The sequence below is a fragment of the Crotalus tigris genome, unplaced genomic scaffold (assembly GCF_016545835.1).
Source record: "Crotalus tigris isolate CLP2741 ecotype Arizona unplaced genomic scaffold, ASM1654583v1 scf7180000017764.6130737, whole genome shotgun sequence".
NCBI lineage: Eukaryota > Metazoa > Chordata > Lepidosauria > Squamata > Viperidae > Crotalus > Crotalus tigris.
Window position 1 is genome coordinate 4,805,448 of NW_024096618.1, and position 25,236 is coordinate 4,830,683.

General features: G+C 39.8%; 1 protein-coding gene across 2 annotated transcripts in view; it reads right to left on the reverse strand.

The window, feature by feature from the left end:
• Positions 1 to 25,236, reverse strand: part of SCUBE1 (signal peptide, CUB domain and EGF like domain containing 1) — a 190,852-nt gene that overhangs the window by 125,868 nt on the left and 39,748 nt on the right. For both annotated transcript variants that reach the window (XM_039341335.1, XM_039341333.1), the window contains exons 3-4: positions 22,146 to 22,274; positions 2,038 to 2,172 (exon numbers count right to left, since the gene is read on the reverse strand). In XM_039341335.1, the coding sequence (XP_039197269.1) occupies positions 2,038 to 2,172; positions 22,146 to 22,274 (264 nt within the window). The remainder of the gene's footprint in view (positions 1 to 2,037; positions 2,173 to 22,145; positions 22,275 to 25,236) is intronic.

Here is a 25,236-nt window from a genome sequence, read left to right on the forward strand (position 1 = left end):
TTCCCTTTTCTGCATCCTTCTGAATCAAAAGAGTTCTTCCGGTTGTTAACCATTTTTCACTTTCTGGTGTTTCCAGAACCTGATTCATCTGGTTTGCTAATCTTGGAGGAAAACCTGTTAGTGATTTCAACTAGAATCCACACAGCTCATCTAAACAAGGGGCACTCCAGTTCTTGACCCTCTTTGCTTGTTTTTGCATCATTTCTTTTGTAATGTGAATATCTTCCATTCTAGTCACTTTTACAGTGCTTTCAACCTGCTTGATCCACTTTGTATTCCCATTCCCATCATCATCATCATCATTGTTGTTGATGTTGTTATTATTAAAATTTTAATCTTTTTAATTTTAATTGATTCACAGGTGGGAATGGTAAAAAGTTAACAGTTCAAGTCCTGACCAAGAGTCTAAGAGCTGTTAAGGTAACGTCTGAATATATAGGTGGTGGTGGTGGTTGTTATTTTGTTAGTTATTTGTATCCTGCCTTTATTATATTTACAAATAACTCAAGGCAGCAAACATATCCAACATACTTCCTCCTCCTATTTTGCCCACAACAACAACAACCTTGTGAGATTGGTTGGGCTGAGAGAGAATGACTAGCCTAAAAGTCACCCATCTGGCTTTTATAGTTAAGGTGGGACTTGTATTCACAATTTTCCACTTTCTAGTCTCATGCCTTAACCACTAGACCAAACTGGCTCTCTTTTAGAGCAAAAGTGTAGGCCCAAATCCAGAAAAACTGTATATAATTATCCTGGTGTTACCTTTTAGCAGTTTAGGAGCAGCCTTTTTTCTAACTAACTGCCTCCCCCTTTTGCTTGAGAAATTATTAAATTAGCATGTCAGAGATACATATTTTGGCAATCAGATTTACAATCCAGACTAAGGATAGTTACTAAGTTAGAACTAAAGCTTTCCAGACCAGCCATACAAATACATGAAAGATGATACTGAAGTTTCTTGGTGTCTGGACCAAGCTCCTCTAATCTTTGAGACTTTTGACATATTTCAAAGATACTTTATCCATATCCAAAATAAAGTTAAATTCTCAAAATGATGTATTAAAGGCAAAAGAATCAAAGTAGTCAACAAATTTCATGATTTTGTTTTCTCTTTCATGGCAGTGTGATAAGGGGAAAGCAAAATCAATGTAAGATGTCACAATTCTGTTAAAACTCATATTAATATTCATTGTGAAATGCCCCATGCTCATTGTAATGTCACATCATCAAATAATGTACAGTGTCTGCTAATGTTTGGTATGGATTCACCTCTTTCTCAGACACAGTTACTGTATAATGGGAAATAGTGGGAATCACTATTTAGCATGTGGAAATCACTTTGTTTAAAGACTTTAAATCAAACACATTCAAATTTTGCAATACCATAACTAGCTGATATGATAAATTAATTGTATAACCTCACTGAATGAATTAAATTAATGAATTCATTGGGATTTGGGTTGGTCAAGAAATGTGCTACAAACTAAAAGACATGTAATTCTGATATATTTTCTTGACAAGTTTACTTTTATCAGCACTACTAGTAGTTTGGACATCTTACATTTTTCTTTCATCGCTCAACCTAAATTTCTATTCTGAAAGGCTAGAAAAGTAAGTTGATGGATTAAAATACTGAATGTCATGAGCTCTTAAATATAGTTACTCTGAATCAAGAGATATACTAATATACACCATGTAGGAAATACCCAGTTGGCTGGAAACCATCTGCTGATCCCAATGTTGCTGCAATTAGTGGGTGACCCACAAGTTTAGCAACATTTGGGTTTATTTTCCCATTTCAGGCATGCCTAGGTAAAGTGCCAGTAAGCTTTGCCAATGGTCTCACTTTGTTGTATAAACCTGGCCAGCTTTAAATAAATGCTGCAATGCCTTCTAAGTTGCCCACAACAGATCACCAAAAGTCTAAAAATCCAGATTTCAAAATACACCAAGAAATTTTCTAACAGTCTTGTAATAGCTTTGATACTGTATGTTTGAAGGTTAATTCATATTCTTCAGGAACTGGAGACTTACCATTAGAGCGATGGATACAGGTGTGTTGATTATCGCTTAGGAAAAACCCTTCTTTACATTGGCATTCATAGCTTCCCATAGTATTGACACAAATCTGTTGGCAGCCACCATTGTTATCCAAACATTCATCAACATCTAGAGACATAAATTTCAATATAAGCTGTTAATACTCAGAATACAATAAGAAGCCACAAACTCTTCATTCCAATTCACACATAAACATATGGTCTCATCAACTATCATTTAAGAAATTATAATTTATTGGGTTGAGCATCAATGTTGTGCCTATGTGCTTCTTTCCTTTCCTTCACATTTCACAGTGCACAATTCACAGGTATGAATAATAGATTGGCTGATCTAAAAATGTTAAGCAAAGGTGGATGGGACACCTTCTGAGAATACCCAGATGTGACACCTCCTAAGAATCCTAGGGCACTACACAAGATTAGAAAATAAAAGCAACACAAACAAAGAAGGCGATACAAATCTCTTGTATGTGTTGTCAGGAAAACTATTGTCATGTCTTAGGCCAGTGTTTCTTAGCCTTAGCAACTTGAAGACCTGTGTTCTTCAATTCCCAGAATGGCTGGATGGGCAATTTTAGGAGATGAAGTCTACACATCTTCAAGTTGCTAAGGTTGAAAATCACTGTTCTAGACCAGTGGTGGCAAACCTATGGCACATGTGCCAGAGGTGGCACTCAGAGCCCTCTCTATGGGCACTTCTCTGAACTGGTGGTGGTGGGCTGCAGAGCCCAAGAGTGCGCCAGTCGAGGGGCTGGCAGGCTGTGGCTGCTGACGGACACTGTCGGCCCCCATGCACTCGCTGGCCTCTATGTGTGGGGGCCGGTGGTGTCAGGCAGCAGCTGCCCTGGCCCCTGCCTTGCCTTGCCCTGAGATAATGGCACCCCCACTCTTCCTCGCCTCGCCCTGCAGGACGAGCCTCCTACCCACCACCCCACCTGCCAGAGACCCCCCTGGATCTCCCCCAACCTTGCCCGGCCCCCACAGGCATCCCTCCCCACGAGCAACATTGAGGTGACCACACCTACCTTGGCACACCCACCCAGTCTGCCATGACCACCACAGCCACACCCACCCAGTAGGCTACGCCCACCTGGCACCGGGCAATAAATAAGTGGGTTTTGGGTTGCAGTTTGGGCACTCAGTCTCTAAAAGGTTCGCCATCACTGTTCTAGACACTTGTTTTCCAGTATAAGCACAGTGACATCATTTCCTAAACCAGTTTCGTAACTGAATGAATTTTGCTTTCTATATGTTGTTGTCAATGACTGTATGATAAATTTTTCATAACAAAATATAAAACCTAGAACTACCAAAATGATCCTTTGACTGAAATTAATTGCATTAAATAACAATCTCTTCTCAAGCAATGCTTAAACCCAACCTAAAATTAGTTAAGGATAAGCTTGGTTTTCAGTGAGGTATTTTTCATTTATATGCCCTGGAATATCTTTCTGAAAGGAAGTTTCCTTTGTGCTTTAAAAACAATATCCAGTAGCTTATCAAGTGTCAAATGCATTGCATTTACTCAGATGCAATTATCTGCCATCAGTATCATGATGCAATTGAATGCTCATTTTTTTCCAATCCTAGCTTCCAGGACTTCAAATTTGAGTGATTTAAAGCTCAGTTAATGGGGCTATTTGTAGAAGCAAATTGTTTTCAGAATCATTCAAGCCCTGGTTAAAAAGAATAGGCATGGTTGCAGCACTTTAGTAATCAATACATACATGGAACTATACTTTTAAAGGTATTGAAACAGTCCTATGCAATAATGAAATCTTTAATCCTTCTGTTCTGCAGAATAAAGGGGCAGCCTTTATTGCTTACCTTATTTTTAACTACAATATATTTTACTCTATGTACTTAAAAATAAAATTTATACAAAAATGGTTCATGGGGAATTATATGATAGGACTAAATATCTTCCCTATCCACCTTGAGTCAAGACATAAGGAATTCAAAAGTGTACAAGTAACTCTAGTACTTGAATCAGAAACATCCATATCACGGAATAAAATTAAATTAAAAAACTGAGACTGCTGTGGTATATTTAAAAAGAAATAATAGCCTGCCTAACAAAAAGATACACATGAGAAACAGTTCTTATGAGAAAAACTAGGAAGTCATTTTTTTTCTTCCATATTCCCAGCAATTTGCTCTCACTTGGAAATGGAATGCAAAGGACTTCCAAGCTGATCATAAACTTTGAACAAATTCGTATGGTTGAGGGTTGTATTTTAGACACTGATTATGTGTCATCTAGTTGGTGTTGACTCTTAGTACTATATAATTAGAGCCTTCCAGGAATTTATTTATTTATTTATTTATTTATTTATTTATTTATTTATTTATTTTCAGTGTTTATATGCCGCCCAATCCCAAAGGACTCAGGGCGGCGTACAGAGTTAAAACAATGATAAAACAATAAAATAAAGCAGTCATACCGTGAGTCCGATCATATCCCGGCCCCCGGAATGATCAGACCCCAGACTGGTCCTTCAGGTCCCCCAATGGATTTATCACCATTGTGAATCCATCCACTTTGCAGCTGGTTGCCCTTTTTTTTCTCTTTCCTTTCACTTTTTCCAGCATATAGTATATTTCATATTTATGATAGTGGTACACATTCTACAAAAATATCCTATGTTTTTGCACAATGTGTACTACGGTACTTGCATAAATGTGAAATCTATGCTGGAAAAAGGGAAAGGAAAGAGAAGAGTTATTGTTTTTGTATAATGTATACTACTTGCATAAAACTGTATGAAATATACGCTGTAAAAGTGGAAGGGAAAAGAGCTATGTTTTTGTATAATGTGTACTATTTGCATAAATATGAAAATTTCAGCCTGGTCATTTGTGCTTTGAGTAAGTACTTAGGATTGATTTCTATTGAAATCCATTTGTTTGTTTTCTTGTTCATGATAATCTCAAGATCTTCTCTACCACAAACATGTCATATTCTTTCTATCTTTCACCTTTTTTAAAAAAAAAACAACTTGAACATCTGGCATTTCTCTTTCCTTGTAAAGTTCTAATCTTTGTTGGAAGATCTTAAGCAAAGTTTGCCTTTGCATTGCCATTAATTATCAGCCTCCGGCATCTTCCTGTATCACAACTGTCCAATATAGATGCCCACCTTCTTTAGTTGGCAGCTGGGATAACAGTCACAATAAACTCATGGTATACATTCCCAATGTTCTTTGATGAGCCAGCATAGTATGACTTGTGTAGGATTTTAGACATACGATGCCCCAATTTTAAAAGTACGAGCTAGCATTATGAAACTGAATCTGAAAGTAAATTGGCAACCATTATAATCATCAACACATGATTAGAAAAGAATGGCAGGCCCACATAGATCCTGTTATGGCCCTGCTGGATATGGCTTCCATTGATTGAGAGATATGGAGACAAAGTCAGGGGCATCTAGGGCAGTGGTGGGATTCAAATACGTGAACAACCGGTTCTCTATGTGGATGCTGCTTCCGGAAGTCCATTCTGGGCCTGGGCAACAAAAAATTAGCTACTGGTTCTGCCAAAGTGGTGCGAACCGGCTGAATCCCAACACTGAACTAGGGACAATAATCTTGGCATGAGTTATTCTAGTAGTAGTAGAGCCAATTTTTGGATGAAGTTGTCCCAACAATCCCAGAGGATGCCTTGCTTGCACCTATCAACAGCCTCTTAAGACTCCGATGACTTAAGCAGAGGGGTCTTATAAAAATTAAGTAACAGAGAGCAGAAGTCCATAAATAACACAGGTTGCCAAGAAACGAGTCTGCAGAAGAGCCAATGTGGAGGAGGAAATGGTCACAGCTGCCTGCTGGGTGGAGGTTCAGTGTGGCTGATAAATTGGCCTTTCTCCCTAGGACCACACATTGAGAACAACTTTTCAAGCCTCAGCTCTGTCATGTTTTCCCTGCTGTACCATGCTTAGAACTTTCATTGTGTCTCCTGTCTATTCAATATGGATTTGTGGGTTCAAAGAATTATAGAGTTGGAAGAGATTTTGGAGGTCTTCTAGTTCAACCTCTTGCTCAAGGCAGGAGTCCTTATATCACCCTAGACAAATGATTGTCCAATCTTGTCTTAAAACCTCCAGCAATGGAGCATCCACAATTCTGGGAGACAAGCTGTTCCACTAATTAATTGTTCCCATTGTCAGAAAATTCCTCCTTATTTCTAGCTAGGATCTCCTTCTGACGAGCTTCCACCCATTCCTTCTTGTCCTGCCCTCAGGTGCTTTGGAAAATAAATTGCTGTGCTCTTTCCTGTGATAGCCCTTCAAGTATTGGAAGACTGCTATTATGTCTCCCCAAATCTTCTCTTCATTAGGCTAAACATACCTAGTTTCCTTAGCTATTCATCATATGTTTTAGTCCCCAGATCTCTTATCATCTTTGTTGTCTTCTCTGCACTCTTTCTAGGGCCTCAGCATCTTTTTTTGCTTCAGAGTAACCAGAACTGGATGCAGTATTCCAAATAATAATAATAATAATAAAGTTGGAAGGGACTTTGGAGGTCATCAAGTCCAACCCCCTGCTCAGGCAGGTAACCCTGATGGCTGTCCAGTTTCTTCTTAAACACTTCCAGTGTTGGAGCATCCACAGCTTCTGGAGGCAGGTTGTTCCACTGGTTAATTGTTCTAACTGTCAGGAAGTTTCTTCTTAGTTTTAGGTTGCTTCTCTCCTTGATTAGTTTCCATCCGTTGCTTCTTGTCCTGCCTTCAGGCGCTTTGGAGAATAGCTTTACTCCCTCTTCTTTGTGGCAGCCCCTGAGATATTGGAATACTGTTATCATATCCCCCCTCGTCCTTCTCTTCATTAAACTAGACATACCCAGTTCCAGCAACCGTTCCTTGTATGTTTTAACCTCCAGTCCCCTAATGATCTTTGTTGCTCTTCTTCTCACTAGTGTAGAACAAAGTGGTACTATCACTTCCAATGATCTTGCTATCCCTCAGTCGATGCAGCCTAGAACTATGTTGGCCTTTTTGGCAACTGCAGCACACTGCTGACTCATATTTAAGTAGTGATCTACCAGGACACCTAGATCCTTCCCAAAGTTACTACTGCTGAGACAGGTGTCTCCTATTCTATACTTACAGTATGCATTTGGTATTTCCTGCCTAAGTGCAGGATCTTACTTTTCTCACTACTGAACTGCATTGTTGCCCAATGTGCAAGTCTGTCAAGATCCTTTGGAAAAAATTGCCATAATGTTGGCAATTCCCCCCAAAATTGGTGATGTTTGCTTAATTTGATAAGTTCCTCTTTAATCTCATCTAGGTCTTTTATGAAGATGTTGAAGAGCACCAGTCCAAGACAAAACCTTGATGTATCACAATGCATGCTTCCCTGCATGTAGCTGTAGCTCCATTGAAGACTACACACAGTGCAGTTGGTTAGCCAACTACAATCCATCTGGTGGTGGTACTGTATTCCACATTGTTTTATCTTATCAAGAATAGGCTATGGTCTACTTTGTCAAATGCCTGACTGAAGTATACTATATCCACAACATTTCCTTCATCTACTAATTCAGTCATTTTATCAAAAAAAGCAATAAGGTTTGTCTGGCATGATCTGTTTTTAACAAACTCATGCTGGTTTCTAATAATCACATTGTTCATTTGTAGATAGAAATAGCACTTAGATTTATATACCGCTTCACAGTGCTTTACAGCCCTCTCTAAGCAATTTATAGAGTCAACATATTGCTCCCAACAATCTGGGTCCTCATTTTACCAACCTTGGAAGGATGGAAGGCTGAGTCAACCTTGAGCCAGTGAGAATCGAACTGTCAAACTGCAGGCAGCCAGCAGTCAGCAAAAGTAGCCTGCGGTATTGCATTCTAACCTCTGCACCACCACAGCTTATAGTCCACTGCTTGATGATCTTTTCCAGGATTTTCCCAGGTACTGATGTCAAGCTGATTGGTCTGCAGTTTCCTGGATCCACTTTTTTTTACTGCTTTTGAAGATTGGAACCACATCGGCTCTTTTCCAGGCTTCTGGCGGTTTTTCTGTGCTTCAGGAGCTCTGCAAGATTTCATTCAGGAGTTCTGAGATCACATCTGCCAGCTCCTTCAGTACCCTGGGATATAAACCATCTGGTCCAAGATTTGAACTCATCCAAAGCTTATAAATGTCCTCTTATCAATTCTTCGTCTATTTTGATCTGCATTCCTGTTCTGTCTCCTACAGTGCTGCTTTTGATAGATTGGGTTATTCTTTTTCTTTTTTCTTAAAAACAGATACAAAGAAGGAATTAAGCAGTTCTGCTTTCTCCCTGTTGCCTGTTACCTTCTTGTTGTCTTCTCCTATTAGTGGTCTGAACGTTTCCTTGACTTTCTTCTTGCTCCTTACATTGAAAGAAACATTTTTTGTTGTTATTTTTGGCATTTGTTGCAAGTCTTAGTTCATTCTGAGCCTTAATCTTCCTGACTCCATCTTTGCAGATTTGGGCTATTTGCTTGTATTCTGCTTTACTTATATGCCCCTTTCCATTTTTATACTTATCCTTTGGGTCCCTTAGTTTGTCAGAGAGCTTTTAGTGCAGCCATGCTTGTTGCATCTGGAGTCTCTTGTTTTTTTCTCTGTGGTATTGTTGTTGTTGGGTCTTTACTATATCTGTCATGGCTGTCATTCTGTTGAGCTATGCATCACAAGCTGACAGCCTGACATCAGTAACTGGGGAGGGAGCAGTGGGGGAAGGGATACAGGGAAGGAACCAGGAGGAATCAAAACCAAGCAGTGCTGTCCTATAGGAAGCACCAGCCGTCTCAAGGTCATACTAAAAGAATGTGGAGCCGATGAGCACATTAAGACAGGGACCATTTCTCAAACAATTTGTTAACACCTAACTGGATATTGACTGATAACCAGGGGGTTGGTTGGGAACAAGGGAAAATTAACTGTATCTTTTGCGCACAAAAATCTCATATCCAGTTTTGCCTCTTTTGTAACCACTTGGGATTTAGTAAAGTATACTTCTGGATAATCATGGGCCAGGAGTCTTTCTTTTCTAACGACCAAGTTGAGACAGTTAACAATATTATTCATCAGAATCCTAGTCTTGACCTGTGCAAGTCTGCAATTACATTTATAATTGGCAACTTGTTTAAAAGGACTCTTTTCTTATAAAACAGTTTGCAGTTCGCTTGACTGCAGCAGGCATCTGGCTTATTATTTTGTTGGCTTGCTGCCAGCAATTCTGACATAGAAAATGTGTGGGAAAATCTGACATTATGGCCAGATTTGTCTTCTCCTGTAAAAGGAAAACTGGAACATCATCTGAAATTGGGCAAAGGCCCTCCTTGTCATATGTATCTGATATTCAAGGAGCATGGTAAGGTCCAGAAGCATTTTCAAATTGTCCAACTAGTATTACTTTAGAGCGATTGTCATCCTTTTTCTGAAGAGTCGGTCTATATAACTGAATTAGGGAACACTTTGTAGGACCAGATGTCACCATTTTGAGAACATTTCAGGATTATGACAATCTTCTTGTGATCAGTTGTAAAAAGAAGAAGGCTAACTGTAGCCTACCCCAAAATATGATGAAACAAGAGACCTGAGAAATCTTGAGGGCCAATATCCTAGTGGCGAATAATGTTCCACTTCCTCACCACCAGGATTTTGGAGCTATATGTAATTTATAGCAGTGCTTTCCCAAGTCATTCATTACTCAGATTCATCCCACGTTTTATGATAATGAACATCATTGGTGCATGTAATAGAAGCAATTAGGATTCTATCCCTTTCTCCGGTTTCAAAGAAAGCTATTGACCAATGCTCTCAGCGCAACTTCTTTTCCAAATCTAGCCTGGATTAAGAAATACATTTCATTCAATAAAGCCCAGAGTTCAAGCCCCTTACAAAAACTCTCAGACAGAAAAGGAATATTCACTTCAGAGTAGGCAGGTTTATTGCAATGGGAAAGGGCTTAGGTTACATTATCTTGGAAACTGGATATGTTGGCATTGGGGAGTATATTAAGTCAAGGTCTCTCTATTGCCTTTGATCCTTTCTTACTGAATCTTGGTTTAATGGAGAGTCTCTGTTTATTTAAAACCACAAAAAGTCCATCTATTCTTGTTCTGTGATATTTGGGGAAATGTCCATTTTCATTCCCAAGGTTACAAAATTCCATCACAATAAGGCAGAATTGCCACTTCTTATTCTACGGCATTCTTTAGAAAAAAGTTGTTGGGCAACAATTAATCCTTATCTAGCATGGAAAGTATTTTTTTTCCCTAAAGATATTTTTATTCATAGGTAGTTCTGTTGCAGCAAATTTTGCAGAATTCCCAAGGAAACATTTGGCTCTTTACCATGTAATTGGTTTGCTTTTGCAGCTTTTGGACTGATGGACAAAAATATCCAAATCCAGTTATTGAACCGGATCGAATGGAACCAACAGGAATTCCTTCTTCAGCTACCTTACTATCTGCTTTCAAGGTCTACTTGAAAAATGAAGGGCTGTTATCAGTGAAATATTTTGCATATTCCATCACACAGATTGCTGAGAATACCTCTTTGGAATCTAGCAGGCCTCTGACAGTTTGCAGCAATGCTACTGCTGCCATCCCTGCACAGAATAGACCTTAAAATAGATTCTTGCTCATTTTCAATTTGATTTGACATTCCTATGTCTATTTTCTTGTCCTCGGTTCTTCAGGAAATAAAGTAACCTTAATTTTGCACGAGAAGAGGGATAAGTAATCACCTGGGCCATAAGGCATTTGGGATTTTGATATCAGTGGGGTTTTCCTATTAAATTTGTTTGTTTTCAGGGATGGCTCATTCTAACAGTATCAGAATCTTAGCAAAGCTAAACCTATTTGTAGTTACCTGATGCCATCTCTGACCCAATAGTTCTAACAGTATTATTATCTAATTTGAAAGGACACTTCTACCCATAGACCACTTTCATTCCAGTAAACCAAGATTAGAAGCATGCCATATCATTTGTGTGGAGCCATATATCCATGCTGATAAGATTTGTTGGCTTTGAGGACAATTGTAAATTTGACCTGAACATTTGCAGGAATTCAATATAATCTAAAACAGGGGTCTTCAAAGTTTATGACTTGTGGACTTCAACTCCCAGAATTCCTCAGCCAGGCACGCTGAAGTCCACAAGTCATAAAAGGGCCAAGTTTGAAGACCCCTGATCTAGAAGAACCACTGAAACTACTGGGCAGAGATGAAATGCTGCCTTAGGAGATTCCAATTTCTCCTCTTCCTAGGTAAAGACTTCCATAAGGAAGTCTTAGCTCCAGGTGGACATTTAATTTTCTCAGTAACAATATGAAAGTGGTTCAGCAGAGTTCTCTTCCTGATTGTCTTTTTAATTTCTAAATCTAGCCCTGGAATTTTCTCGTGTTTTCCCATCAAATTTTGACCAAGTATGACCTTGTTTGGTTTTTCATTTAAATCAGTGGTTCTCAACCTTTTTAATGCCGCGGCCCTAACTGGTTGTAAGTCGAGGACTAAACCGGTCGTAAGTCGAGGACTACCCAACCGGTCGTAAGTCGAGGACTTTCCCTGCCCAGGAGCGCCACGCATGCATGGTGCCGCCCCCTGAGCTGGCTGAGGCGTAGCTGGCAAGCGGCAGAGACAGAGCAGGCCGACCACCAGCTGGGTCACTAGCTGGCCCAGCCCAAGGAAGGTAAGGCACCTGCCGGAAAAGGGGAAAAAAATGGCGGACAGCCTTGCTTGGCGACCCCCGTGAAATGGTCGATCGACCCCAAATGGGGTCGCGACTCATAGGTTGAGAACCGCTGATTTAAATCAACCAAAAGTTGGTTAGGTGCTGCTACAAGCTGTGAACTGAAGCTGTGAAAAAGGAGTTTTGCTGCATTTTTTTTCCAGCCCTTCTATGAAAACCCAAAGAAGTGAGCCTTGAGTTGCAGCAGATCTTATCAGAGATAGAGTAATATGAAACATGGTAGGAGTCCAGAATGCAGATAGAACGTATGAAATATTCTTTTCATAGCTACTCTGTTTTTATGGATAGAAAGACAAGTCAACATTCTAAAACTGTATAAGGATGATATTCCTTGAGTTACTAATCTGACCTATTCACAAAGAATCATGTCTCTTCTATGTACTGTATGTGCACCATTTCTTAAGATTATGACTAAAAGGGATAATTAAAGTAAATAATTATAATGAAATACGGGCGGATTTTATAAAAATAGTGTTGGTGGAGGGTAAAGGGAATAATCCTACTCAAGAATATATGCCGTTTTGGAAAGAATAAGGGCACAACTGAAATATATTGTTAGTTGTTATATGAGAAGAAATATAGGTAATAAAATGGTCTCCGGGGGGGGGGTAAGTGCACTATAATATTTGTATTTCTTATACTGTTTTTTATTTATGTATTATGTTTGTATTATTTGCATTTGAATAAAATTTAACAAAAAGATTATGACTAAATTACATATCTTCTGTATACAGAAATGGCCATTGATTCAGATATACCAGACACAGGCTCACAGGAAAATAGGAGAGTGAAGGAGCTCCATCTCTTGGACTCCCTCCAAATGTGGGCAAACATTCAGAAATAGTGGGGGAGGGTAGAGATCCTGTAGTAGAGTTTTCAACTGTGGGGTGCTGCAAGAATTCTCATCTTTCCTATTTAACACCCTCCCTCTCTTTCTCAGACACACATGTATATACACATACACACAGAATGTATGTGTATGTATATGAGTACACACACACACACACACACACACACACACACACACACATTGCCCTTGGGGGGGTCATTTACCAGTATATGGTCAAGTGCCATCGATATGCTAATGAAATACACTTGTATATTTCAACCTCAGGGCGAACAAGTTGAAGTCCTGCTCAGTGCCTACTAAAGTGTGGAGACTAGAGACTACTAAAGTGTGGTTGTGAGAGAATAGGCACAGACCTAATTCCAGCAAGCTGGAGTGGTATGGAAGCTTTCCATACACTGGAAATATAACATCTCTGATTCTCAATAAGAATGCACAACTGGTCTGTAAACTGTAAACAAGCCCTCTTGAGGAATAGGTGGCATAAGAGGATTTTTGATTACCTTTTACACATGGATTACCTTTTACACATCAGTTACAATGTTACCTGGCCTGTAGACTAGCCTACGTCACTCACTAATGACTTGGTTACCTCTCGCTTGGACTTCTGCAATGTGTTTTACATATGATTGCTTGAAGACCATTTGAAAAAACTCAGTGGCCTGAGTAACGATGGATGCCAGAGGGCAGTCCCATGTCTCTACTATGAGAGCTACATGGCTACCAGTTAGTTTTGGGATAAATTCAAGGTGCTGCTTATCACTTTAAAATCCCCTATGGCAGTGGTTCTCAACCTTTTTAATGCTGTGACCCCCAACCGGTCGTAAGTCAAGGACTACTCAACCGGTCGTAAGTCGAGGACTACTCAACTGGTGCAGCACCGTTTGCAGAATGGGACTTTTGGCGGGCTCAGCAGGGCAGAGACAGCCTGGACAATTCCTATTGGCTTTTGAAAGCCAATAGAATTAGACTCTATTCAAGAGAATCTATTCTATTGGCTTTCAAAAGCCAATAGAATAAAAGGGAGTAGCACAGCTAAAGAAAAGGGGGGAAAAATGGCAGACCGTGTTGTTTGGCGACCCCCATGAAATGGTCGTTCGAACCCAAATGGGGTCCCGACCCACAGGTTGAGAACCACTGCCCTATGGCATTGAATTTAGTTATCTTTCAGAAGTTGTCAACTTATCTTGGTTTCTGCCCCTCTATTAAGGTCTTTAAGAGAATGTCATACAGTATGCAAGAAGCCCAGAGACAGACTTTCATTCCCCACCTTCTTTCTTTGGAATGACATTCCTGCTCACTCACTCCCCATTCCCATTCCTGCTGAAGTTGGACAGGCTCCTTCCTGGTTAACCATCTGGAAAATGATTGAGACCTGGCTGTTCCCAAAGGCTTGGAGTGGGGAATTTAGGGATGAGATAGGCCTCTTGCTTTAGTACAGTATGTTTATCCCTTTGGTGCAAAATTTATTGCAATTGCAATTTGGGGTTTTTTGTTTCTAATTTCTGTTGTTTTTAACACTTTTACTGGATGGAGTTTTGTAAGCATGTCTAGGCTAGAGTGCCCTAGTGAATAAGTAAATAAATGAATATTTACTGTATATACTAATAAGAAAGTACTGTAAATAAAGTCCCAAACCGTATTTCACTTGTAAATAACTCATTGTTCAAAGCAAGGAACGCTGCATAATGAATAAATTTTCTCTTGCATACTTATTTGTGCTTTGCACACTACATTTATGGATTTATTTAGAGAGTTCTGCAGAATGTAAAAATTCCTCTTTTACATCCCATTCTGGAGAAAGTTATAGTTTTATGACATCTTTGCAGCATGAAAACACAGTTCATGGGCAAACTCTTTGGAATATCCTTCTCTCTTTAAAATTCTTCTCATGACAATTAAACCTTTGGAGATCCCCCCCAGCCTATGGCAAAAGGATCACTGAAAGATCTGTATTAGCTCAGGACCTGGAACAAGTTGCAACTTCCATGTCTTCCAAGAAGACATGGCCACTAAATATGGATTTCTCTGCTATACTGAATGAATACAATATGCTGCAGGAAATATGAGCATACTTGCAGCAATCAAAATTTCAGTGGAAAGTGTCCTTCATATTCAGGGCAATCCAATGCAGCCATTTTCACTCGCTAATCCTTCAAACTAGTTTTAAACCATCTGGATGATGATTCAACTGCTGTCCACTTTAGAGCATGGGTAAGGAGAAGGCTTATTATTTTGTGCTACCAATCAGAGAATGCAAGAATGTCATTCCATCCATTCTCTGTTTCAAACTACTCCAGGTTCTGGAGCAGTAATAGCTGAATACCACCACCACACCCACACTTCCCTACAAAATACATAAATACATTCCATGTCTTCGAAATACCTTCAGACCATTTGTTGGTATCTGCAACAAACCAACCAACCAACAAATCTGAGCAATTATTTAAAAGAGGTGTGAAGCTATTATTGCTCTATTACATTTAAAACCTTCTTGGAGGTTATGCGGGTGAAAGGATAGCATGCCATTAATTGAAAGGCATGTTTCCCATTAAAATGCTCTGACTTTGTTAAATGGAGGTATATTCTGAGCAATGCCTACCAGTAGCCACTATGAATAGGATGCTAAAAGTGGCTAGTGTGGGATGGTACAACAAAACCCTCTTCCCACCCCACATAAAAGTGAAAGAAGAGAAATGGCTCCCACTGCATTCACAACACAGGTATGGGAGGAGGATCTAAGCAGCAGCAAGGTAATTTGCAGTGGATGGTTCTCTTCTCCAGATTTATTTATTTATTTATTTATTTGTTTATTTTATTTATGAGACTTATATACCGCTTTAAGTGCAAGCACTCTCTAAGCGGTGTACACCAGTAAGCAATGTATATATATATTTACATTGCCCCAAACAATCTGGGTCCTCATTTTACCTACCCCGGAAGGATGGAAGGCTGAGTCAACCTTGAGCCGGTGAGATTTGAACCGCTGACCTGCTGAATACAGTCAGCTAAAGTGGCCTGCAGTACTGCACTCTAACTGCTGCACAACCTCGGCTCTGTATATAAGATAAGGAGAAACTGATCTCTTGTTGCTATCCCTCTCCTCTTCACCTGGGTCAATGTATACCTTGAACCAAACAAGCTTCTGCAAGGAATTAAAACCATTCAGATTACATGGGGGGGGGTATCTTCAAACTTGGCCCTTTTATGACTTGTGGACTTCAACTCCCAGAATTCCTCAGCCAGACATGCTGGCTGAGGAATTCTGGAAGTTGAAGTCCACAAGTCATAAAAGGGCCAAGTTTGAAGACCCCTGGATTACATGCAACCCTGTCACTACAGCTGCTGACAAAGGGACTCTTGAAGTCATCATGTCACCTTCCCCATTTAAAGACCCGTGAAGAGCTGAGGTAGAACTTCTGCCAACAGAAAAACAGACTGCCCCCAGCTCTACAGAGTTCCAAATGGAAAGGCTTCATTTTGTGGGTGATTTAGTATGCATTGAGGCTGAGGCAGAAATGAAAAGGTATGAGAATCACAAATTCTGAAATTGTGCATATACTGCATGTGGGAGCGGCCTTGCACTAAAATACAGAACGACCACCAGTTGGGAACAAAGTATTAAACAGAAGGAAAATCAAGCAAGAAACCAATTTCATCATTTCCTCACAAATATTTTGTGTTTATATAGCAGACAAAGCCTTCTAAAATTTGTTTAGCATCAGTTAACAATACTCAGTGCTTTAATGTAGAGGGGAAAGCTTAGTTGAGCTGTTGAGTAATATAGAGACAACAAATATCAGGAACAGAAGAATACATCTGGGGTTCTTATGATCCACATGTTGCAAACAGCTGTCCAAAGAGAGGAAAACAAAGCTAAACATCCAGAATAGAAGAAAAGGAAGCACTGCTTTCTTTAATCAGGGCAGTGATTGTGCAATCTTAAATCAATTAATGCTACAACTTGTTGACATTTCACATCTGGCAGTTTCTGAAATGATTTTTTTCACAAGTGTAAATCTAATTTTTCTTGATGTTTGGGGAATGATTGAACTTGGTTTTTTTAAAGAGTGGAGAAAAGCAAAAAAAATAAAATAAAATATGGGGTTTTGTGACCCACTTGAAAAATATTGTCTTTCATTGTAAAATGTATTATCCAGTTATTCATCATTATACCATGGCAAAGAAAATTCTTATGTTTGAAGATTTTTCCAAACTAGCTCTTCCTATGAAGGCTGATTGCTAGATCTTTCTGTGGCTGAATAACATCTTTTTAGATCTTGTGTGGTTCCCCAACTAAGATCACCTCCAGGCATTCCGACTTTGATCCCAGAATCTGATTCAAGAACTCAGGATGCTGAAGTCAACACATCTTCTGACTTGACTTTTTTGAACCACCTCTCTGTGGGAGCTCCTGCTGTCAAGGCCATGGCATGGTCCCATCCCTTCATTGATTGATGGACTTCACTTTCTTTTATTTCCCTCAAGCCTGGCCAAGCCTGATTCATTTTTATGGTCCCTCGTTCATTCATAATGCATGGCCCAAATCCATAAATGTCTGGTTGCTTTAAGGGAGCAGTCAAGTCTTTACTTCACAAATGACTGTCTACATTTCTGAATAATCAGTAAGGTAGAATATATAATTTAGTTTTGCCAATCTTAAGTTAAGTAGGGTCAGAATCTAGTTTGGATGAAAGGTCTCTTGGGAGTCTAAGGACTGGAGGTTAGGCTGAGAAGTCAGAAGAACATTCTGAAAGAAAAAGATGATCAACCTCTTCCAAACAGTGGTTGAGAAAATTCTGTGGACACTAGCCAGGGCATAATCGGGAATCAAGCCTGACTTGAAGGAGGCTTCATTTAAGAATTTTTTTTTATTCTCTGATGGTACTTTTATATTGTACTGGTATGTTTTTGAAGAATAGGATGGAAACACCCATTGGTACTAGTAAGACACACATTTAGAATCTTAGAATCAGAATAGACCTGGAAGGTACCTTAGAGGTCTTCTAGTCCAGCCCCCTGCTCAAGCAGGAGTCCCTATATCATTTCAGACAAGTGGCTGCCCAGTCTCTTCTTAAACACCTCGAGTGATGAAGCACCCACAACGTCTGAAGGCAAGCTGTTCCAAGCTGTTAGGAAATTTATCCTTAGTTCTAGGATGCTTCTCTCCTTGATTAGTTTCCATCCATTGGTTCTTGTCTTGCCTTCTGGTGCTTTGGAAAATAATTTGCTCCCCCTCATCTTTATGCCAGCCCCTCAAATACTGGAACACTGCTATCATATCTTCCCTAGTCCTTCTTTTCACTAGACTAGACAAATCCAATTCTTGCAACTGTTCTTCATATGCTTTAGCCTCCCGCATCCTAATCATCTTTGTTGCTCTTCTCTGTACTCTTTCCAGAATCTCAACATCTGTTTATATTGTGACCAAAACTACATGCAGTATTTCAAGTGTGGCCATACTAAGGCTTTGTAAAGCAGTGCTAATATTTCACATGATCTTGATTGTAGCCCGCTATTAATGCAACCTGGGATTGCATTGGCTTTTTTGGCTGCTGCCACACACTATTGGCTCATATTTAAGTGATTGCCCATTTGAAGTCCAAGATCCCTCTCACAGTTGCTGGCACTGCACCAAGTTTGACCTAGTCTGTAGCTATATAGTTGTTTTTTTCTTGCCTAAATATAGAACCTTACTTTTATCTACACTGAATTTCATTTTGTTAGATAGGCCCAGTGTTCAAGTCTGTTGAGATGCTTTTGGATTTTGAGCCTTATCTGCCCAGGAACAGAAAATTTATCTGCTGAGGAACAGAGAATTTATTTCACTTACTGGTTTCAAATTAAGGCCTTGAAGGATTCTTCATTTCTCAAAGTTAAATATTAATCCTGTGTTGTCTGAACTGAGTATCAAATAATAATCTTCAGAAGGAACTTGTACTGTTTCAAGCAATTACAGTGTTAAAATTGATTATATTTAACCAGATGAGAATCTCGTCATGGTTTGAAACCACCATAATGTCATTTCATATCATATTTGTGAAATTGTTCAATAAAAATGTCAAATAAAAAAATGACATCCCCCAAGGACAGACATGGACCATATCCAATATAAATGTATAGCCAAGGAATCTCAACCAAAGAAGGTAAAATAAAACTCATTCCAAATAAAAAGAAAAAAGAGAAACTGTAGCGAGTAATAAATTAACCTCATCTCCACAAATTTAAATGAAAATGACATTTCTCTATTTTTCTTGTTATAAAGATTATCATTCTATAGTTGCGTTTGCAACATTACTATACACGGTCCCTAACACAAAATTTATATTGCAGAGTATTATTTTACTGAGGCAATGCTTCACAAAAGACTGGGTAAAATGTTGGATAATCCAAACCTGCCAAAATATTTGCAGTTTTTACTTATAATATTCCTGGTGTGGTTTTGTTTTGTTTTTTTTTTTTAAAAAAAAAACAATATGAATTTTTACAACAAGCAGAAACAGCGCAGAAAAGATGAAAAAGGATGCACATTTCTATTTTACCGGTCTTTTTAAAGAATGAGACAGATCTACCACATAGAGAAATCTAAATATGTAAAAAAAAAATTAAAAAATGCTTAAAAAGGAACTTTCTCATTAAAATCTTCTCCTCATGTAAGATTTTATAGCAGGCTAATTTTTAAGTTGATAATTTTGTATGGCCTGTGAACGATGTCCTAAATATCCAAATGGCCCTTGGTGGAAAAAAAAGTTCCCCACCCCTGACCTAAAACATTGCTTCACCTAAAGATTCTTCAGACCTTCCCTGATCTGAGCCACAAGGGCTATTTCATTCCAACCCAAATCTGCTCCAATTAATTTGAATTCCTCTATATCAGGGGTTTTCAAACTTGGCCCTTTTATGACTTGTGGACTTCAACTCCCAGAATTCCTCAGCCAGCATGCCTGGCTGAGGAATTCTGGGAGTTGAAGTCCACAAGTCATAAAGGGGCCAAGTCTGAAGACTCCTGCTCTATGTAGTGCCAGACACTTCTATTGCTTTGCCGAAGTTCCTAAATCCGGCATGTTCCTGTAACTTCCTTTAGTGTTCTTTGAAGTTTGCCATGAAGTTGTGATAGTTATCCATAAGAGTCATGATATCTGATTATGAGACGTTCCCGTCATGTCACTGAGGCTGTCAGGAGACTGAGTACAAAGGAGAGTCATGATTGGTTGGTTAGGAATTCTGCTAGGTGGCATTGAGCAATGAAGGTTTAAGATACAGAAGGATCTGGACAGACTTGAACACTGGGCACTAACTAACAAAATGAAATTCAATGGTGAAAAAAGCAAGGTTCTACATTTAGGCAAGAAAAACCAAATGCACAAGTACAGCATAGGTGGCACCATGCTCAATAGTAGTAACTGTGAGAGGGACCTCGGAGTCCTAGTAGACAATCACCTAAATATGAGCCAGCAGTGTGCTGCAGCTGCCAAAAAGGCCAACACAGTGCTAGGCTGCATTAACAGAGGGATAGAATCAAGATCACGTGAAGTATTAATACCACTCTTCAATGCCTTGGTAAGGCCACACTTGGAATACTGCATCCAGTTTTGGTCACCACGATGTAAAAAAGATGTTGAGACTCTAGAAAGAGTACAGAGAAGAGCAACAAAGATGATTAGGGGACTGGAGGCTAAAACATATAAGGAACGGTTGCTAGAATTGGGTATGTCTAGTTTAACGAAGAGAAGGACAAGGGGGGACATGATAGCAGTATTCCAATATCTCAGGGGCTGCCATAAAGAAGAGGGAATCAAGCTATTTTCCAAAGCACCTGAAGGCAGGACAAGAAGCAACGGGTGGAAACTAATCAAGGAGAGAAGCAACCTAGAACTAAGGAGAAACTTCCTGACAGTGAGAACAATTAATCAGTGGAACAGCTTGCCTCCAGAAGCAGTAAATGCTCCAACACTGGAAGTTTTTAAGAAGAGACTGGACAGCCATTTGTCCGAAATGGTGTAGGGTTTCCTGCCCGAGCAGGGGGTTGGACTAGATGACCTCCAAGGTCCCTTCCAACTTTACTATTATTATTATTATTATTATTATTTTCTGACTCTCCTCCAAACTTTTTGGGTAAAACAGCTGCGAGTTCTCTGCAGAAGAGGCATGGCTGCTGGACTTGGAACAGGACCTGGGGACATTCTGCGTCTGCTGAACCAACTGGAGCACTGGAGCTGACATATTTCACACCTTGATTTCCAAGCTGCCTTGGCACTGGAGGAGCACATCCATTGCACTATTGTCAGCTCTAACCTGCAGATCCAATGCTATACTGGTGGGTGTTTTTTTGCTTTTTTGTTTGTTTGTTTGCTAGTCTTGTGGAAGGTTATGAATGTGTTGACTAAATTAAGGTCAGGCACAAAGAATCAGGACCATTTGTAAAAATACAGGACCATTCATAAAGAGTCGTGGTGGTGTAGTGGTTAGAATGCAGTACTGTAGGCTACTTCTGCTGACTGCCACAGTTCAGCAGTTTGATTCTCACCGGCTCAAGGTTGATTCAGCCTTCCAACCTTCCAAGGTTGGAAAAATGAGGACCCAGATTGTTGGGGGCAATATTCTGACTATGTAAACTGCTTAAAGAGAGCTGTAAAGCACTGTGAAGCGGTATATAAGTCTAAGCGCTATTGCTAGTGAAGCATGTAAGATTTATTCAAGCCTATGCACAAGAATCTAGTCAACTAATTAAATTGGCACTAGAAAAGGGCTAACAGAATTCAAAGGGGGCTGGACTTGGATCTCTTGTGGCAATGCATGGTCTCTAAACTGATGATGCATTTAATTCCACCCCCCTAGCACTCCCTGCTCTTCTCCTATAATCTCAGAGGAAAATTACTTTTTATTACTTTGATTATCAGACATAATTTAATTCACACATGCACACAGATGTGTTTCAGTCAGTCAAAATTTACTTAAGGTCCAAGACCAAATCCACTAAAAAGCTAGCATATAATACAGTAAAAAGAAATTTTTAAACTGGCAAGAAAATCCTAAAGCAATTTAGCAGTTAACAGTTAAATAGCACATGAGAAAAACCAGACAGTTTCTAACAGCTGTAGCCACTGATGGGAAAATTCTACAACCTTCTCTGATATTCCAGAGGGAGGGTAATAAGTTCTTGGCTGTAATGGCAATTATCAGTTGGTCAAAATGGTAATTAGAGGTTTTAACAATTAGAAGTATTAAATCTGAGCACAGTGGATATATAATGAACATTTTAAGACCATGTAAGATACAGATTCTACCTCCAGATAGGTTGGATCATAGTTCCAGATCCACAGTTTAATCTGAACGACATCAGCCAGATATTTTAGTTTAAAGCCTGGAAAAAGATCATGATGATTGCCTTATCAGCAGAATTAGATAGTTTTGTGCTTCCTTGCAGGAATGAATGCTATCTAACAGATAAGAAATTGTATCATATGACTATCAGGTTTCTGCACTATAATGACTCACCAAGACAATTGTGTCCATCTTCAGCCAACATGAAGCCATCATAACACATACACCTGTAGTTCCCAGGAATATTGATGCATTCATGTACACAGCCTCCATTGTAGAAGTCATTTTCACATTCATCAATGTCTGAAAATAAAGAAAAAAAGAAGGAAAAAAACCCTAGTGCCAGGTATATCATACCAAGTTTAACAAAAATCACTGTTGATGAATATTATACAAGTAAATTTTGTAATGTTTGTTTTACTCTGTATTTTGATATGGCCAATGGTCTAATCAACAACAATAAAGTCAATTAATGCTAAAATACTATAATTTCATTTATAAGGATACATAAACATTCATTTAATCTAACCAGAAATGTCATTATTATGTGGGACATTCAATAAATGCTTGTTTTGTATTCAAGATCCTATATATTTTGTAAAATTCCCAACCTTCATAGGGCTCTCTGAAGGGTACGCATGAGACCTGTAAAAAAGTAGATGAAGCTTTGATCACACCATTGTGGCTGCCATTTTGATTTTATTAACCATACCCAGTGGACACTCCTGCACCATTAGCTGTCAAGAACTTACTTGAAGCTTCCTAGATATTCACTACTAGTAAGGAATCTTTATTTTAAACCAAGGGTCTTCAAACATGACCCTTTTATGACTTGCGGACTTCAACTCCCAGAATTCCTCAGCCAGAATGCCTGATTGAGGAATTCTGGAAGTCCGCAAGTCATAAAAGGGTCAAGTTTGAAGACCCCTGTTCTAAACTAATAATTGTCCTCCTGACAGATGAAGTTGCATTCTCTTAATGCAACTTCTCAAACTTAAAACTTGCTCCCTTTCACCTATCCTTTCCATAACTTAATAAAAACTCTGTTCCACACTTCTCATGGTTAGTGCTAGGTGGAAGTTGGTTATGGACCGTGTTTATGTTCTTTCCCTGGGTGCCCCCAACATATCTCCCATAATTATTGTAATCATGGAAAAGTGGGATGGGCACAATTCACTACTGCCATTCAAACTCCTGGTTTGTTGGTCTATCCTTTTTGGAGGGAAAGGGAAATGTATTTAAAGGAGATGGGCTACTGACATTCATTGTAGTAGGAATGTACTGTATTAAGAGCCAGAGTGGCTTGTGAAGTATATATCTTACAATCAGACATATATGTTGCAATAGAGCAGTGGTTCTCAACCTGTGGGTAGGGACCCCATTTGGGGTCGAACGACCATTTCACGGGGGTCGCCAAACAACGCAGTTCGCCATTTTTTCCCCCTTTTCCTTAGCTGTGCTACTCCCTTTTATTCTATTGGCTTTTGAAAGTCAATAGAATAGACTCTCTTGAATAGAGTCTAATTCTATTGGCTTTCAAAAGCCAATAGGAATTGTCCATGCTGTCTCTGCCCTGCTGAGCCTACCAAAAGTCCCATTCTGCAAACAGTGCTGCAAGTTGTCTGCAGCGAAGACGAGCTGCCTGGAAGTTTCCACCCCTCCCTGCTGAGCAACTACTAAAAATGTAAGTAAAAGAGGGCCAGGGGTGGGAGGTGGGAGGCCGGCGGGCGCAGGGAGGGTTGCTGGCATGCGTGGGGCTTGGCGGGTGCCTTACCTCCCTTGGGCTGGGCCAGCTGGTGGCCCGGCCGGTGGTCACCCTGCGCCATCACTGCCCCTTGCCAGTTACGCCTCGGCCAGCGCAGGGGGCGGCACCATGCATGTGCGGCGCTCCCGGGCAGGGAAAGTCCTCGACTTACAATCGGTTGGGTAGTCTTTGACTTACGACCGGTTGAGTAGTCCTCGACTTACGACCGGTTGGGGGTCGCGGCATTAAAAAGGTTGAGAACCACTGCAATAGAGCCTTTCTCCCCTTGAAGCAAAATAGCTGTGAATGGTTCTCTCATGCAGAGATAGCCAGAACAAATTTCAAGCTTATGGAAAACATGGCTGCTTTCATGGTTAAGAGAAATATGCCCCTTACATGCTCTCCCATATTGCAAGGCCCTTCTTTCACAGCTGTAATAAATGACACAGAGTCCTAAACATTTTCCCCAACCTCCTTGTGAAACTCATTCCCAACACAGACTCGTCTGTTTTCATCACAAAGTGAAAATCTGCAGTGAAGGGTTATAGAAAGACTGCTTTGCATGAAGCCTCCAAGTTTAATCCTGGGACTGCCCTATTTGGGGAGGGAAAAACTCTAGACTGAAATTGTGAGGAGTTGCAACCATTAGCATTAAGCAAGGTGGATCGAGGTCCAATGTGCAATAAGGTAGCTTCCCATGCTCCTATTTCAGAAATGCCCCCCTTTTTAAAATGAAATCACGGGAAGTTCCTGAATTTGCGGGGGGGGGGGGAGTTCCAAGCACACACAGACAGCCAAACCCTAATGAATTCTTAACACTACTACAATGTGTAGCTGTCATATGCTTGAAAAGGGGGGAAAGTATGTTTTATCATAGGTTGTAAGAGAGAGATGATTCAAATTGTAAATTGGGCATGTCTGAAGGATCCTGTTCTCCTGCCTCTGCAGTAAATGATGCTTTTACGGTAACGGTCAAAATTATCCGCAAGAAAAATAATGAACAATCTTAAACTACAGTCTAGACGCTCCTATCCTGAACATTGCCTGGTGACAGCCTTTCATCCAGCAAGAGCTGAATTTGGCTAGAATGTCTGTTTTTCTTTCATGCCATGCTCCTTTTACAATTGGATCTGGAACTAATTTGAGAAACATAAATTGCAATTGACTTTCATTAATTTATGTTCTTGAACCTCTGTAGAAATGCAGCCATCAGGAAGCCGTCTGCCTGCATAAATCTCAGCTATCCAATTCCCAAACGCTGCACTTGGGGAAATTAGGCAGCAGAGTTTGAGTACTGAAAAAGGCTTGAAATGTAATATTTTGATTGCTGATGTGTCGATAGTTAGTTACGTGGAAATATTTCTTCGGCATCGGAAATGAACAGGTAGACTTGCACAACGTTGAAGAAACACAAATTGAAATAAATGATAGGGCACCAAAGAACATAGAAGATGAAACTAATAGGCGGTGAATATTAACGGTCAGGTTCCCCTCCAAGGGCCCGTCATTACCTTGTATCTT